Raw genomic sequence first — 18,684 nt, forward strand, 5'->3', positions numbered from 1 at the left:
TCTCTCTCGTCTTCTCTCATTCCCTCTCTCAGATCATTCTTCTCTCCCTCTGCCCCTCTCTCTCTCTGTCTCCGTCTGTCTCAGATTATCTATCTCTCTATCCCCCGCTCTCAGATTATATGCATCTCTCTTCCTTCCTGTTCTCTCACTCTTTGATTATATTCTCTTATTATCTCTCTCTCTTTAATATAATATCTCTGTAAAGTTTTTTAATTTAGTTGATTTTTTCTATAATCTATATTAACATCTTTGTCAACCAACTCCTTCAATTTCTCCCTTTCCCTGTCCCCCCTCGTCCCCACACTCATCTTTCTTCCAAGCTCTCTCATCTTTACCTCTGCCCACCCCTCTGACTCTTTTCTCCACCTCCACCCCCTCACTCCATTCTCTCCTTTCTCCACCTCATTCCCAGCCTGTCCCCACTCTATTCCCCTCCCTCTTTCTTGTCACTGAGCTGTTCCAATAGTGGAGGATGAGACCTTCCTCTTTTCCCCTCCCTCCCTCATTCTCTTTAAGAGTCGAGGTAGCCAACACCCCCCCACCCCTCTCTCCCTATCTGCTGCCCCTTCCTTCTCTTCCTTCCTCTATCCCCATCTCCCTCCCTCCCTCTTCTATCTCCCTTTTCTTCGCTCTTCTTCAATCTAATTCTCCCGTCTCGCTTCCCTCATGTCCCTCTCTCCCTTCCTCTATCTCCCTCTCCTATCTCCCTATCCATCTTCCTCCTCCATTCTCCACACCCCTCACCCTGTCTTCCCTTCCTCCCTCTCTCCCGCTCTCTTTCTAGGAGTTGAGGTGTTCCACCTGTATAGTGGAGGTGGCCACAGTGAGACAGAGGTCTTTGTGTGTGGGCAGCTCACTCACGCTGACTGGTTTGTACTGGATCTCGCCGGCCGCCACCGTCTTGTACTGGTGCAGGTCGAAGGGACAGGGCACGGCCTCGGGCTGCCCCGGGGGGGGGGGCGGGGGATGGTAGGGTGTGGGGGTGTTGGGGCCCTGGCTCTGGGACTGACCCCCCCCCCCTCCTGCTCCGCCTGCACCGCCACCCCCACCTCCCCCACCCCCCCCACCCGCGCCTGCCCCTCCGCCCTGCTGCTGCTGCTGCTGCTGTTGCTGCTGCTGCTGCTGAGAGTGGGCGCTCTGGGCCACCGCCGCTGCCGCCGCTGCTGCTGTCAGGGGGTCAGGGTTGTGTTTACGCATGTGCTTCATCAGATAGGTCTCCTAAGAGAGAATGAGAGACAGAGGGGAAAGGGACAAAGGGAGGGCAACAAGGGAGGGAGTGGTGGGGGAGGGAAGGGTGTGGGAGTGTTGGTTATTTCAGATACTGATTATATCAATGCTCTGTATAGACAGATACTGTACTATTAACACTGTATACAGACGCCATAAATAATATACAGAAGCCACGTATTCCATACAGATGTCGTATATAGTCTGTACAGACACCATACATTCTATACAGACGCCAAACATATTCCATACAGTCGCTGTAAACTGTACATAAATGCTTTACAAATGATTTTATCCACACACACAGTAGACTCACAGTCAGAAACCAGCAGACACAGACAGATATACAGAGAACAGACACACTCACGGAGGTGTAGGCGCGGTTGCACATGCCACAGCTGTACAGCTTGGCGTGTTTGACGGTGTGCGTGCTCAGGTGCACCTCCAGGCTGGCTGAATCGGTGTAGGCGCGGTGACAGTTGTGACACTTGAATGGCTTGTCCTTGTTGTGTTGCCGACGGTGAGACTACGATGGAGAGAGGAAGAGGGAGAGAGTGTGGGAGGAAGGAGAGCGAGAGAGAGATAGGGGAGATGGAAAAAAGGGTAGTGGGAGAAAAGGAGAGAGAGAAAGGGACAGAGAGGCACAGGACCAGGAGAAATACTGCATATTAGTCTACTACTGCACTGTGCATTATCCACACTATACACCAATCAGGCATCACAATATAGTTCTCTTCTGGTGTAAAAAAACGAAATAAAAATGGCTGTCAATCATTAAATAAAATTAAATAAATTCCGCTGGCCCTGCTTAGACAAAGAAGTTGGAAGTTAATTTACCAAACCAAATCAAAATCAAATCAAAAATCAAAATCAACAGTCCCAGTAAAGCAATTTGCGAGTTGTGTACCAGCTTGCTAAACTATGGAGTGTGAGGTTGGTCTTGTTCACAGAACTGATAGGTTACTCATAGGTGTATATGTCTATGGTTAAACTAACTATATTTTGTCATTATTGCATATGCTGTTAATGATGTTTAGATAAAGGTTTAGATTAAATTTTAAAGTTATTAATGATATTGAAATGTAGGTATTAAATTCTAATCCAGATCTAACATAGCATTTGCTACATTTTGATATGCTTAAACCCTATTCATGTATTATTAATCATTTTCGAATTAATATATATTATATATAATCATGAAGCAACTACTATATAATATAATTTAGTGTATTGTGTTTTTCGGGACTTAGCTTTGTAACCTGTATATCAGTCCTCCTGCACCAATAGGCCGATATAGCTTCCTCCGAAAGGCAATTGAGCAATCATTAACTATCATCCCATTGCGGTACCTACACCATCTCAATGAGTCATTAACGAATTACTCATTAGCATGTCGGCTAACCGTGATGTGCTCGGCTACACTCATTTAATCATGCATCCAATTTATTCAAAAGTATTACAGACAGCATGTCAATAGTTTTTGTGGCTCTAACAAAATGGAAAGAGGTACTATTTTAATAAACAACCCTGCACAGAGGAAAGTGTTTGACAAATAATGGATTGTTTACAAAAAAACACAACGGTCACATATGTATTCAAATCCCCACCATCAGTATTTTGTGCATCTTCCTTCGAGTTTGAGGGCACTGAAAATACGCTTCCTAGTACACCCTTGTAAATCTGGCACTTTTCATGAGAATTTGTAACCACTGCACCTGGCAGAAGTGTTTCTTGAGTTCAAACCACACACGTTCTTTCACCTGTTCATATGAGAATGCTGATTTTGTGTTCTTGTAGACTTGAAGGCATGCTTTAGATCATTTACATCACTGTCACGTTGTAATGTATATTTTAGACTAACTTTGAGTTATTTAGCAATGTCCTGGTAAATACTTGTATCCATCTTTCCAACAATAATAACAAGGGCACCAGGACTAGAAGATGTAAAACAGAGTGTGTTAGTGCTGTGCAGAGCGTATGTGGGCTGTACTGTACCTGCAGGTTGGACAGCTGGGTAAAAGCCTTTTCACATCCAGGGTGAACACATTTATATGGCCGGTCACCAGTGTGGATCCTACAGACACAGAGAGAGGGACAAAGAGGTCAGAAATACAATCCCCATCCAGCCTTTCACACAAACTGCCCTCTGCACACAGCTGGCCCAGGGAACAATGTGGTGCATAGCCAAACAGGGAGCAATTAATTTGGTTACAAAAACAGAAACAACAAATTAACCATTAACGTTCAGCTCCTCCCCCCCAAAAAAAAGAGCCAACACTGCAGAGGATAATGGGAAATGTAGTCAGACTTTAAACAACTTATCAGGCAAAAACAGAAAAAATAATGGAAAGAGAAACAACGATGGAAAGAGAAAAACAGAAAGGTGCGAAGTCTGTGTTGCTGTACATAGTGAAAGGCTATCCAGTCTACCTCTGTCTCCCTCTATACCTTTAAACCCATCACTAACTCACTCTCTCCATTTCTACCCCTCTCCCTTTCTCTCTCTCTCAGCTGCACTGTAATTAGGCACAAAAGTCACACGTCAGACGTTTAAAAAGCTGCTGTCACACCTGAGGTCAATGTCAAACACTAACACTTCCGCCATTTCAGTGTGCATTACAATCACCACGATATTATTAATCGGCTCAAATTAGCACCATAAGTATCGCATTAAAAAAAAAATTGTAAACAAACAAAAAAAAAGAGAAAAAATTGATGTTCACATCAAAAATAAAAAAATCGAATGCAATATTTATATAATCGTAAACAAGAGAGACAGAGGGGGCTCGCCTGCAGTTCCGGTCTTTGCTTGCGATGCTGCAATTTTTGCTTTCGCCGCCAGTTTCTTTGCTTTCGATTTATTTATTTTCGTTTACGAGTTTTGGCGCCGTTTTGTCGTGAGGGCGGGATTTACAGGGAGGCGTGGATCATGGTTCTCCATTGGTCCAGCAGGTTTGAGTGACAGTTCTTCCTATCCCAATCAGTGAGCAGGGGGGGCTGGCCTGGTGATCTCTGTGTGGGATGGGACTCGATTGTCTTGGTTTCAACAGCAGCGCCGATTCAGCGACTCATTATAAACATCCTGTGTGTGCAGAGACCTGCAGTCAAAAGCTGGGAAATCACTGGATCCCACCGCCATTAGAGCCCATACATACAGCATTGAAACGAAACACAGGATTCATCTGCTACGTGCACAGTAACATGTTTAATATCATGTTCATATTAATGTCACCTGCAGAGCACTTAAATTCAGCTGCTCAGATAACACAGCGCCAGACTGTTGTAGATCACGTTATTGAGCAAGAGGCAAATGGAGGGGCATCGTATTCACTAGAGCATGTGATGTCCCAGTTTATGTTAAGAAACGCACACACATATACATACATACATACACACATGCACACTATATATATATATATATATATATATATATGCACAGTCACCTACAAAATTACTGGCGCCATTGATAAAGATATAAATGTAATATGTAGAAAGCGATTGTCCAGAACTTTTATTAAAAGCATGCTTTGTTTATAATTAAATTCCGAAGCCATGTAGTTGCTTCTCTCAGTCTATAGGTCAGTCAGCGGTAACTATCAGACCAGCCCACCTGCTCACTGATTGGGTCAGGAAGAACCGTCACTCAAACCTGCTGGACCAATGGAGACACATGATCCATACCTCCCTGTACATCCTGCCCTCACAACAAAACAGCGCCAAACGAAACGTAAACGAAAATAAATAAATCGAAAGCAAAGAAACTGGCGGCGAAGGCAAAAATTGCAGCATCGCAAGCGAAGACTGGAACTGCAGGCGAGCGCGGCAGAGTTTTGCTCTCGATTTAACATTTTTTGCTTTCAAGTTGTTGTTTTTTTGCTTTCGATTTTTTTTTTTTAATCTCAACATCAATTTTTCTCGTTTTTTTTTTTATATTTATTTTTATATATTTTTTTTTAATGCGTTACTTATGGCGCTAATTTGAGCCCATATATTTTATTCCAATACACTGATACAATGACATGGAAAGTGGTCTCTAAAATACTATAAACAAATACACTGTACATTGCAATGGTCAGTAAACAGAATTAGCCAGCAGAAGATCATGTGTTGATAAAATTTGTAAATCTTAAATGTGAGAGTGACATCACATTTACTGGATTACTGTACCCCTCTAGTGGACACACTGTGGTATTGCACAATATAACAAATCTGTTCAAATTGTTTTCCACAATTGAAAAGGATTTCCTAATGTGTGAAGAGCAGTAATTGTGCTCATCAGAGTCACTGTGACACAATGACATGTGATCTACTCGCTTAAATGCAAAAAGTACAATATATAAATTGGACCCAGACCCAGGGTGTGCAGGCCACTATAGTCAAAAGTATTGTTACCTTTATGTGAAACTGTATAATTTGGCCATTTGTGTGAATCAATAACCACTGTTTTATTAACTTACTTGGCCTGTTTGTTAATGAGTTGGTGGAACTAAAAGACTGTAAAGACTCAGCCTGTTTTACCTACGCTAAATCAAATAAATATCCACTTCTCTCAGGGCTAAGTGTTCAGCTAACTCTGGAAATATATAGTTAGTCAGTAGTTATAAGTAATAATTCATACATTTAGCTAAATGCGCTAAGATCATTTGAAGAACAAACTACATTCATTCCCCCACGATCCTCTTCAGTAGGACAGTTATCTGCTGCCAGACCAGCTGCATTGGAGGATCATGGGACATGTAGTCTGTTTAAGATGATTATTCTGTCAACACCCACGAAACAGATACATAACAAAGGAAAGCGAACAAGAGACCAAGAAATTGTAAAAGGGAGGAAAGATAAAGAGGGGAGAGGGGGGAGGAAAGGAGAGAAGGGGAGTCCTGGCTTTCTCTAGAGTCTAATGCCCTGTTTCCACTGGTGGACGCTTAAATGGGTGTTTCCACTGGCTTAAGTGCCTGGACGCGTTTTGTGGACGGTTAACTATCTGCTGCCAGACATGGCCGTAAGTGTCCATCTAAGGAAATACTCTTTCAGCAGCGGAGACGTGTGCTTGACTAGTAGACAGACAGGGAAGAGATCAGCTACATTATGTCGGAAGATATAATCTCCAGTGTCGTGTGGGATCACAAAGAAATTACAGTTTTATTAGCAGCATGGAGTGAAATCCACATACAGAAACAATGACTGCTTACAGTTAATATCCGAGTGTATTAAAAACTTGCTGAACACAGATTTCATAGGACCGGTGCAGTGCCGTAACTAGTTAAAAATAAACTGAAGGATAATAATCGGATCCGTAGCAGCCGATCTTATTAATATTTTATGAAAAACTGGTGTTTCAGGCTGTTGTCCTGTGGATGGTGTGCAGGTCTGTTGTATAACAGCCCCACAGAGACAATCAGTATGAAGGTGTACACGATTTAGTTAAATTAATTAATTAATAAATACAGCAGATCTGGGTTTCCCTCTGAAACATTAAGGACTGGTTTAATAAATGCGTCCATAAATGCCATGACTGAAACGTGCACACTTCAGTTACATTATAACCTGCTATATTGTAGCTGCTGTTACTGTATGATTAATCGTGAAACGAGTGTATTTTCTTTCAACTGTAACTTGCCCTGGTTAACGAAGTCTGCTAAGTACATTATAAATAATACAAACCTGTAGTAAGAGTAATAAGTCAAGGGAGTCAAGTTGTACCATTTAAAATGCATATCTACTAGCAAATGTCTTGATGATGATTACAATAATTATAACAATAATAATAAATAGGAAATATTTATATTGATATTGTTGCACATGGAAACATTTTCTTACAGTAATGACACAAAAGTCCTTTCCACGTCAGGCTGTATCGCTCATAGTGTTGTTCTCGGTCTCCGTTTTTAAAATGAAACAAACCAAACCCACAATCGCTCTGCTCCTCCCACAACAGGGACGGACTTGCTACAATGGTTTGGTTTTACAAAAAAGCTCTGGGATGCATCAGGCACGGCACGGCACGGCACGGCACGGCACGGCACGGCATGGATGCTTAAGCCAGTGGAACTGAGGCATAAGCTGGTAGTACGTGTTATTACGGAAGGGTTGCAAAACAAGACTAGGAGGATGGGAATAGGAAGAAGGGGGTGAGAGTGTGGGAAACAGCAGGGGGAGAGAGAAAGGCAGAGAGGGGACTGGGGAAAGCAGAGTGAAAGTGTGCAGGTGGGTGTAGAATGAATGCAGGGGTTATCTGGTGTACTGCTGCAACACAAAATACAAATATACAGGACAGAGAGAGAGAGAGAGAGAGAGAGAGAGAGAGAGAGGGGGAGGGAGAGATGGGGGAGGGGTGGGGAAGTGAGCGAGGCGCGAGTGTCTGGCTGTGCAGGGGTGTGTAAACAAATGCAGGGGTTACCTGTTGTGCTGCTGTAAGTGACTGAGCTGCCTGAATGTTTTCTGGCAGTAGGAGCAGGTGTAGGGCTTGGCGCCGCTGTGGATGCGGATGTGCTGGGCCAGGTAGCTGGAGTTGGCGAAGGACTTGGAGCAGTGCGGGCACTTGTGGGGTTTGGCTTCTGTGTGGTTTCTAGTGGGACGGAGAGGGGGAGCGATAGAGAGAGGGAAGGAGAGAGGGAGGGAAGGAAGGAGGGAGGGAGGGAGGGAGGGAGGTGGGGTGGGGAGAAGGACAGACAGAGAGAGAGAGAGAAAGAGAGAGAGAAAGAGAGAGAGAGAGGTATAAATACCTGATTCACATCACACAAGCCTGTTCACGCCTGTCTGAAAACACAACACAACATACAACTCTGAAACTGTCATCACATCACATCCTTCATTGTCGGCCAGGGAAAAATACAATAACTCAAATAGCTAAAAGACAGGCGAGGGACAGAGAGGAAGAGAAAGAAACAGAGTGATGTGTTTTTTTATTTCAGGATAATCAGAAGTCTGGGAAATCTAACTTTGAAATGTGTTTAAAGAAACAGTCTACCTCCCCTTTTAAAATCTGAACAGTGTTTAAAGTAGAAGCTGCCCCATATAAAAGTCCTTGAACAGAAACAGCAGAAAGAGAGAATGAACAGTGAGAGAAAGAAAAACAGAGGGAGGGAGAGAGTAAAATACATTTTATTAGGTTCTGTTAATTAATAACAGCATTCCCCCCCCCCACGGTACCTTGCACTAACTACAAATGTAATTATTCGCCAGCTTGTAAATGGGCAAGGACCGACATAAGGGACCGCTGACTGCCCAGGGCAGGTGTCAAGTTCAGGCGCCCAACGGGCATTAGCTAATGATGTCAGTGCAGCTGATTTGTTTCTATTGGAAAGCAGACATGTGGTCTATAAAGTATAACGATTAATGTATTCATTTTCAATGACCATATTTGGTACTAAGAAGTCCTCTACAAGTTTCCAAATGAACTACATGTCCATTCAAGGCCAGTGAAAAGATGTCAAAAATGACATCCATGCTGATGTGAGCGGGTGAACGGAGATGAACGCATGATGCACGTTTAAATTTGGCTTTGCCAAAGATAAAGAGAAAACAAATCTGTCTCTAGAAATCTTTGCTTTGTATATATATATATATATATATATATATATATATATATATATAACATACAAACACACACACATATATACATACACACACACACACACACACACACACACACACTATATATATATATATATATCCCAATAGATTCCTTATAACTATGCATAAGCTTCACGTGAAAAGTCAGGCAGGTATATTGTTTAGGGGGCAAGTAAAATTGTCCCTACTGGGCAACCAGAATTTAAAAATCACGTCAGACCCTGACAGGGTGGGGTGGGGCAGTTAAATAATTAATTAAGACTAAGAGTAAACTGATCTGAGTGACTCTCTCTAACCCTTTGTGCCTGGCAGGACTAGTGCTGTTCTGACTGAATGATGGGAGGAGCTGGGGAAAGGTGGGAGGGAAGCGGAGGGAGAGAAAGGCAGTGAGAACAGCCTGTACCTTCCCATGATCCACTTCACTAAGGAGACATCCACTGCCAATGATCATGGGTAACACAGACCCACCAGCCATCAAATACACAAGTACACAACGAGAGGGAGAGTTTGAGAAGGCAGCTAGACTGCTGTGAGTGCACGGACTGTTTCAATGTGTCCAACTATGCTTTTCGTCCAAGAGCAGGTTCACCTGCTGAACGCTGTCACAGCGCTGGATGGGAAGTGCCTGTGCTTTTACTAAACAAGTTGCACGGCTCACAGGGAGTTTAAGTCTGTTTAGGATGGTAGGATGGTATTTTATTTTTGCATTGATTGTACTTTTTGAGAGATTACTCGCACATAGTATTATTTCTTCTAGAAGGTAAAAGTAATGGGTTAAATAACAGAATAACACTAGACAGTTTCCATTAATGCTACGGGGCTACTCTTTGCAAGTGTAATGAAGAGAATACTCAACAACTTTGCCAACTATGACTATGACACACTTTGTTTTTATAGAGTGGGTCTGAAATAGGATACATTTAAAACTAATGTAAACAAACTTGAGGGCAGAAAATAGATTTAGATAAAGCATCCCCTGGTGGCATAACCTGGATTTTCTCCAAATAAAATAAAATAATCTGTGGACCCCGTGACATGTATTTTCTCCAATGTCTGTTAATTTATAGGTAGGGCCCCGTGTTTTTCAGGATTTGCCCCTGTAACCTATATTCCGGTTGTTATGCTCCAGGTGTCACTGTTGCCTCTCCAAGTAAAATAATCAAAGTAACTAACAAAGTAACAAAGTAATTAGGAAATCAACATATAAGCCGTGATTAATCAAAAAACAACTAATTAAGATTAGTTATTTTGGTGCAATTCAATAAATTGATGTGTTTAAAGAAAAGTTCAGAGAAACCAAAAAATGATCCTACCAACTACCTCAAGCATTTAATTGAGCAAACCCATGCAAAAACAACCACCTGGTGTACCATGCACTGAAGGACAGAACTTATTCTGCACAAATTGCAATTTACCATTTGGACAACACTCAAATGGCAAAAAAATACCAATATATGATATTAAAACACACAAAAGGTAAGGCTGACACTGACACTTGCAGAGTCCTCTGGGGAAAAAATGCAAAGAAATGCTTACATACTGTAATTGTACTGGGGCAACAGTCTGTGCTAACATTCCCCCGGGTACTTTTCTCAGCAAACACAATGTAGTAAATGGTGGGCAATTCCTAATGAAGGTAGGATTTACCCCAGATTCCTGACTTGCACAAAAAGAAAATTCAAGAACTGATCAAAATGTCTGACAGTGTATCTATAGTTACTGGTGAGCCTACAGGTGCAAAATATTAGTATGTTTTGCACATTTTGTTTGTTTTACAAACAGCTCAGAACTAAATGTCGTATCAGCACAGTGGTTCCCAACCTTGGGCCTGCTGTTTTTTGATCCAACATCACGCTCAATGAATTAACAGAAACTAAGAATTTACCTCATTTGACTTAATTTGCTTAAATTTTAAAAGGTTTTAACTAAAAAATAAAAATAAAAAGTGGAGAATGCCGTAGCCTTATATACTTTGATATTTAATTATTATCCTTTGATTGGGCCAATTATTAATTCAGTTCAGTTCAAATTGTAACCCTTGCCAGTAACATCTGGGCAAACCATTTATACAAAGCAAATCCAGAAGGATATGGAAGATTGCGGATTTCGGCACTCGTTGATTATGACACATGGCAAAAGACTGGTCAATCCAACACAGTGGTTTGAATAAATGTATTCCAAGTAATGCACAGACATCACAATGATGAATCTGTGTTAACACCTTCTGTGAAGTTCATGAAAAACTTAATAAGTACAACCTGTAACAACTTTCTGAAAGCAGTCAGCATATTTGTCCTACAAAAAGTGTGTAGTTTGGATCTGGAAACCGTCCCAGTCTATTCTATTCCAGGGTTAGATGCGCACTGTAAATCAGAAATGGACAAGTAGCCTACCTACCATATAAGAAAGAAAACAGCAGTCCAGTGTCTTTGAATGAATTTGGATGAATGAAAAAGGATTTACCAATTTAACACAAAAGGCTTAAAAGGTATTTGTCTGTTGTTACCAATTTCATGGACACTTAAAGAAATGTTTCTTCATATGGGCAAGCTTTCAAACATCATCATCAATCCATGAACATTGACCCTGGTTACCCAACACAATATAACACACTGAATGAGACGGAGAGTTAATTTATGTTCAATGTAATTTCCACCCCATTGTATTTATATACTGTACAGCTTAAATACATTACTGCACTGATATTCTGATTTCAGTTTTTTCCACCTCTTGAAAAAATGATTAAAAAAAAATATATAAAAAAATCAAGACTCTTCTTTTGACAAATCGTATATCCATTTCTGGTGAGCATTTTAATGTATTGTCGTTTTATCTATAATACTACTGAAGAATACACATGCATGATTCAATATGTTCATCTGTGTGCTAATAAAATAACTTGCAGAGAAGAGAAGCTTTTTCACAATTTAACAGTACATTTTGACATCTTGGAAAACAAGCCAACGGTATTTCTTCTCCAAATCAAAATTATATTAAATTACAGCATATTTTCAATTACAGCCTTATTGCTGCCACCTTCAGTGTATTCACGTGATATGTATGCCACAGAGGATCATGGGTAATGTAGTAAAATCAACAGTGCTAAGCTACAGAAATCTCCTCCACTACCCCAACTCACCTACTGCGTAGCATCATGGGGAACATAGTTTATTAAAGGTTAGTGTCATAGTGTGTGCACTGCTGTGAGTGGCGAAGCTGCCTGAAAGTTTTCTGTCAGTAGGTGCAGGTTGAAGGTATGGCGGCAGAGAGGGAGGAGGAGAGAGAGCACAAAAACTACAATGCCCATGATCCTTATCAACAGATATGGCCATTCACAAGCTCACCAGGATAATGGGAAACAGAGCAATTGGCAGTGCATGAAGTTACAGACTCGGACAGAGAGCGGCAGTAGAGCTGGTGGAGGGTTTCAGCGCCGTAGAGATAAACTACAATTCCAATCATCCTTTTCATTGACACTGACATCCACTCAACACCCTCCCCTGCTCCAGAGGTTTATTATTCAGAGCTCCAGCCCCATACACAGCTAGAAAAAAACATGACAAGACGGGCACAGAGAAAGGGAGACAGAGAGGAGCTATACGGTACCGTGTGTGCTGCTGTAAGTGACTGAGCTGCCTGAATGTTTTCTGGCAGTAGGAGCAGGTGTAGGGCTTGGCGCCGCTGTGGATGCGGATGTGCTGGGCCAGGTAGCTGGAGTTGGCGAAGGACTTGGAGCAGTGCGGGCACTTGTGGGGTTTGGCTTCCGTGTGTGACTTGGCGTGAATCTGCATGTCTGACTTGGAGAAGAACGTCACTGCACACATCCTGCACCTGGGACAGAGAAGGGAAAGGATATTACAGTAAGTGTACACAGTGCATATTAGTGTGTACAGTCCATTTTTGTCCACAGTACAGTGTGTATATTAGTGTGTACAGTAAAGTGCAGTACAGTCTAGTACTGTATAGGATAGTGTGTGCAGTGTAAATTAATGTGTTACAGTACAGTACTATGTATATAGTTCAATAAAGTGTATGTATTGTGGTACTGTAGGGGTTGACAGGTACACACTAAGGCAGGGATATGGTGAAAGGTGAATTTATTTTAGTGCTCCGTGCTCAAAACAAACAGACAAAACTAGAAACAAAACCCTAGCTCCTCTGGAGCCTACCTGCCTTCTTCCAGTCCCATTCTAACACAAACACTAAGACAAACAGTCCAAGTCACAAATGCAAAATAGTCCCAGTCCAAAAATAATAGGTCAATTACCAGTTTCTCCTCTTTGTTGCTCTTTGATGTCTCGCCAAATCTCCTCCACACTCCTACACCCCCCACATACAATGTGTGCCAGCTCTCTGCCTTTATGCAGGAGCCGGCTAATTTGGGATGTCCAGTGGGTCAGCTGCTCCCAAGTGCTTATTTATCCTCCAGGGCTTCTGGGAGATGCAGCGCCCTTCTCGGCAGCCATTTTGTGCCCCACCAGGTACTGCCCCACAGCATACAGAGCACACTTTTTGGAACCTGACATTTTAACCTGTATTACAGTCCTTCAGCCCCAGGAGGGCGATATAGCCGCCTGTTAAAGCCATGTATTGAGCAATCATCAACAGTCATCGCATTGCGATACACTCATAATCTCAGTTATATTATTACATATTGTGCATGGCTACTGACACTTATTAAACACTCATCTATTTTTACAGAAAATTATCAAATTAAAATGTTTACTGGGAACAAGTGTATAATTTATCAATAGAACTGTTTTGCTTTTTAAATTATTTAGGGATGAAAAATATCACAATTGCAAAATCAGTGCAGGAACATATTTAAGCAGTAGACAAGTGAACATAATATAAAACAAAATAAAAAAAGGTTGTTCACAAGGTGCACAGAAGTGTCACTTACAGTTTCCTGAAATAAAAAGACCACTGCATTGTATTTTGCTATTGAATTTAAGCACTGTCAGTTGGTGGACCCAGTTTTCGTTCATGGATTGAAGGTTGCTGTGTGAAAGCTTGCCCATATGAAATAACACTTTTTTCAGCATCTACAGAATTGGTAACTACTGACAAATATATTTAGCCTTTTGTGTTAAATTGATGACATGGATGTTTCCATTTCTTATTTACAGTCAAAAACAAATGCTGGAATATAATCTGATGGGAGAAATTCCATATGCAAACTACACACATTTAAGGATTTAATATCCTTACTCTCTTCAGAACATTTTTTCACTCTTGGTTCTCATTATTACAAAAACAATAATAATGATAATATTATTATTATTATTAATAATAATAATAATAATAATAATAATAATAATAATAATACAAATTTTCATTATTATTATAGTGGTGGCACCTTTATTTGTGACATAAGACTATGCAATAAGCATGGTTATTGTGAAGTCATGAATAAAGGTGCCAAAAAATATATATAATCACAAATAATTCAGTACATACATGTTATACGCTGAAAATATACAATTCATGTTCACGTTATTTAAATTGAAAGATTTACTGTTACAAGAAAATATATTGTACAATAACATAATGTCTATAAGCATCATGCAGATGAATATTAATTAAATTACTGTCAGCTATAAATTATGAGAACTTAAGAATGTTAGTAAATCATTTATTAAGTCAATAACTGTATAAAAATAATGTCTTGCTTTATTCACTATATAAAATATAATTTGATACTTTACCAGTATAAAAAACTAGTGTAAAAGTAGAGTTCAATGACCACAAATACTAATCATAATTATGTTATTTGTCTAATTAGTCAAGGTAAATGTGTTTATTTTTATTTAATTTGTATTACTTGTTATAGTTGAGTGGAAGTGACAACAGTGACACCACAGGATAACAAATGGATTTCAATTGAGAAAAATAACTTCAAAAAAACAAAAAACAATATATGGGTTAATTACAGCGGTTTTCTACCTGTGGGTCATGCACCACGTTCTCAAGTGAGAGACAGTGCTTTTACAGTCATGGAGACAAATTATATAGAACATTTTTGCAAACTTGCATTCATGTCCTAATATTTGCTGATACCTAGTTTTAGGCCCCATTAAAGCAACTAAGTGTCCTTTTTGAAAGGGATCCAACAGATTACTGGATTCCTGAATCATTTATGGGGATGCTCAAGTTATTAAGATATTTTTGTACATTGTATTATAATTAAACACAAAAGTCACTGATATACCTTACACGCAGTTTATTTAACAATACAACTGAGTTGCAAAAACATAAAATGACCCCTTTACAACTAAATTGAAAGAGGAACTACAATCCCAATACCACCTTGGGTTTCATGGAAATATTGGTAATTTTAATGATCCATTTTATATATTTTATTATGTGTGACATAGTGCGAGGAGGGGGCACAACTTGGCCGAAGGGATGGGATTAAATCTCCCAGAACTCTCCCTGAGGATGTAGATGTATGGGGGGGATTCTGTGGTCAATTGAAATACAAACTGAACCATTTGGCATAAATACAAAGCGTTACGTCTGGCGGCACATCAGCCAGGTAACACATCCCCTATCATGCTATGAAGATGCTTTGCACTGGCAGGAATTGTGAAGCTTGTCAGGATTGAGGGCAAAATGGATGGAACTAAATACAGGACAATCCTTGAGGAAAACCTGCTTCAGTCTGCAAAAGGCCTAAGACTTAGACGGAGATTCACCTTTCAGCAGGACAATGACCCCAAGCACACAGCCAAAACGACACTGGAGTGGCTTAAAAATAAGAAAGTTAATGTCCTCAGGTGGCCCAGTCAAAGCCTGGACTTGAAGATTGCTGTCCACCAACTATCCCCATCCAACTTGACTGTGATTGAACAGTTGTGATGTGCAAACCTGGCAGAGACTTACCCCCAAAAGACTCACAGCTATAATTTATGACGAAGGTGGTTCTACCAAGTATTGACTCAGGGGGGTGAAGACATTACAGATTTTTTATTTTTCATTAACGGTTTCACAATTTAAATAAAATTGCTTGCCTCTTCAAATTGCTTAGGAGGTTGTGTAAATCTGAGGATAAAAATCCCATCCCAAAAGGTAAAAAGATGCAAAGGGGTGAATACTTCCTATAGGCACTGTATATAAAATTATAGTAGTAACCTGCTCAACTAGGAGGTTTATCATGACTAGAAAATAAATTTGCAATTCATTTATACTTTATAAGCACACCTTTACACAGAACGTCAAAACGTATAATGGATTTCACTATTTCAGTAATTTGCCTTTTACTGAAATCAGCACTGAAGAGATTATGTATTAATTGGTTTCAAATAGCCTTCACTTTCCAATGGCCATACTAGACTTGTTTAATGTGTAGTGACCCCTCTTCTACCCGAATACTTTTCATGACATGACACCCTCGTGCACACCACACCCTGAAGACACGAAGACCAAGGCACAAAACTTGATCATCACTTACTAAGATCCGGATACTGGAGTCTGTTCATTTTTATTATGTTATTGTTTACTATTTTCTTTATTTTTGGGGGGCGACCGCAACTGTAAAGCAATTATTATTGTTAAATAACACAATGTTATCTCTCATTAACTCAATATTATCTCACATTATAGTAATAATAATTCTGTAACGCAATATTATCTAGTGTCAGTGCTTTTTTTCTCTGTGTTGTGGTTGAAGCTGAAAATTTGGGAACATTAAAAAATTGACTAGATAGGATCCTTGGATCACAATGGGTCAAATGGCCTCCTCTCATTTGTTCCAGATTGTGGATGCTATTAAGTTTCCATAGTCTGTCCGTGTCCTGGAGTGTGTGCATGATAATGCACGTAACACTGCTCACTGAAGGGCTAGTCATAGTCCAGGATATGTGACGCATTTGGTGAACACGTATCATCTATACATAATGCATAACCTATAAGCGGTAAAATCGAACAGTGATCAGGCATGTCTCGAGATATGTCAGATGTGTCAATTCAAATGTATTACTTAGATAAGTATTCACCCCATGAATTAATGCTCCATTGGCAGCAATTAAAAGTGTGAGTATTTTGGGATAAGTCACTACACAGTTTGCACATCTGGATTATGAAATGTTCACCCATTCTTCTTGGCAAAATTGTTTAAGGTCTGTCAAGAAGGAAGCCATTACTCCAGAAAGCCCACCTTGAATCCAGTCTGAAAAATGCTAAAAAAACACTCAGGAGATTCTGTAGCCATGTGGCAATACATATGTATACACACACAGATGTGTCTTTAGACACACATTATTTACACATGATGCTGTAGGATTTATTTGCATCCTTGGTTGTTTATATTATAATACAGTGAATACTGCAGCATACACATACAATGTTTTCCAGTAAAAACTTGAATTGTTTCCATTCTTGGTTTCATTTATATTACATTTCAGTGTACATATTAGCATGTATTTTATATACAGACCTGAAGGAAGTTATGTCCTGACTTGTTTATATTACAGTACATTGTGTATAAGTGAATATATTGCAGTGTATATACAGGTCCACTCTCGTTTATCCGCAATCTGTTAATCAGCCAAATTCACAATTTCACCAAAAAAGCTAAGTGCTCTTGACCTACCGCTGTTCAAATGTGCGTCTCTGTCCACATCAACCCGGGAGGTGCACAGATTATCCGCGGGAAATACACATTTTGCGTGGTGCCAATAAATGTATACATGGATGTCTCAAAAAACATATACATTTTACCGCCGTTTTCACACATTTACTGTAACATATATTAGTGTGCACAGACTTGTAGGACTTGTTTCTGTCTTTGGTTCAGTTAATATTACAGCTCAGTGTATACATTAGTGTGTACAGTGAAGTACAGTGTGTATTACACTGTTCCTAATAGTTTATACAATACAGTATGTATACGAGTGTTACAGTACAGTGTGTATTCCAGCATAAATCTGTAGGAATTGTCTCTGTTCTTGTTTCAGATTATATTACAGTAAAGTAAATTGTATATAATAGAGTAGAGTAAAGTACAGGACTGACCTGTAGGATTTGTTTCCGTCCTTAGTTCCGTGGTCATCCTCATCATTAGAAAGGTCATAGGGGTCGGTTGTGTGGTGCTACAGACAACAAACATCAAATAATCAATAAACCACCTATACACAGTCAGAACTGATCACTAATCAATCAACACTCAGAATAACCAATCAATAACCAATCCACAGAATGGCCAATTAAGTCAGAACTGATTGCTAATCAATCCTGGATTAATCAACAGACAGGACTATAACCAATATTAGCAAGTTCTTGAAATTAGTAGTTAGCAGATTGGAATATTCCATGGCAATAGAATATTGTAGACCAGTGGTTCTAGGTAATGTGGCTGTAGCACATTTGGTGGAGGCCTGTTGCATATTTCATCCTGCATTTTTATAACATTAATCTCAAATCTCAAATGTGAAATAAAACATCCAAATATTAAGAAATTAATTGAAAAGTGTTCTGTATTATTGTATTGCTCATTACAGTTTTTCCTTTGTACGAGTCTATGAGGGTATGTTTTATATTTAGTAAAATGTATGTTGGCTGTAAGCTTCATATTGTGGTGGTCCTCAATACTTTAATAACAAAAATAGCCAGTTTGTGAATCATGGTTCAATACAGTGAAAAGCTATGGAGAAAATAACTAAACGTATCATATCACTTTCAATCAGAGAAGTTTCCAGAGCTCATACATAATCAGCAAGTGCGTTTGGATTTAGCTCAGTTGATTTCTATGTAACAAAATATATAATTCTCTTGATATGGACATATGGGCATATAGGCTATCTATATAATTAGCTACAGTGAGAGCTGTTTTAGTGAGTTATAACTAGGGTGCTGAGAAATTGCTGTTTTTTTGTTTTTTTTTAC

The 18,684-nt window shown here is 39.8% G+C and overlaps 1 protein-coding gene across 2 annotated transcripts in view; it reads right to left on the reverse strand.

The window, feature by feature from the left end:
- Positions 1 to 602: 602 nt before the first annotated feature.
- LOC136755427 (zinc finger protein 384) overlaps positions 603 to 18,684 on the reverse strand; it is a 30,311-nt gene continuing 12,229 nt past the window's right edge. For both annotated transcript variants that reach the window (XM_066712011.1, XM_066712005.1), the window contains exons 6-11: positions 17,815 to 17,891; positions 12,406 to 12,630; positions 7,625 to 7,792; positions 3,223 to 3,301; positions 1,595 to 1,753; positions 603 to 1,218 (exon numbers count right to left, since the gene is read on the reverse strand). In XM_066712011.1, coding sequence (XP_066568108.1) covers positions 781 to 1,218; positions 1,595 to 1,753; positions 3,223 to 3,301; positions 7,625 to 7,792; positions 12,406 to 12,630; positions 17,815 to 17,891 — 1,146 coding nt within the window. In that variant the 3' untranslated portion in view covers positions 603 to 780. The remainder of the gene's footprint in view (positions 1,219 to 1,594; positions 1,754 to 3,222; positions 3,302 to 7,624; positions 7,793 to 12,405; positions 12,631 to 17,814; positions 17,892 to 18,684) is intronic.

This window comes from Amia ocellicauda, chromosome 1 (assembly GCF_036373705.1).
Source record: "Amia ocellicauda isolate fAmiCal2 chromosome 1, fAmiCal2.hap1, whole genome shotgun sequence".
In the NCBI taxonomy this organism is placed as follows: Eukaryota; Metazoa; Chordata; class Actinopteri; order Amiiformes; family Amiidae; genus Amia; species Amia ocellicauda.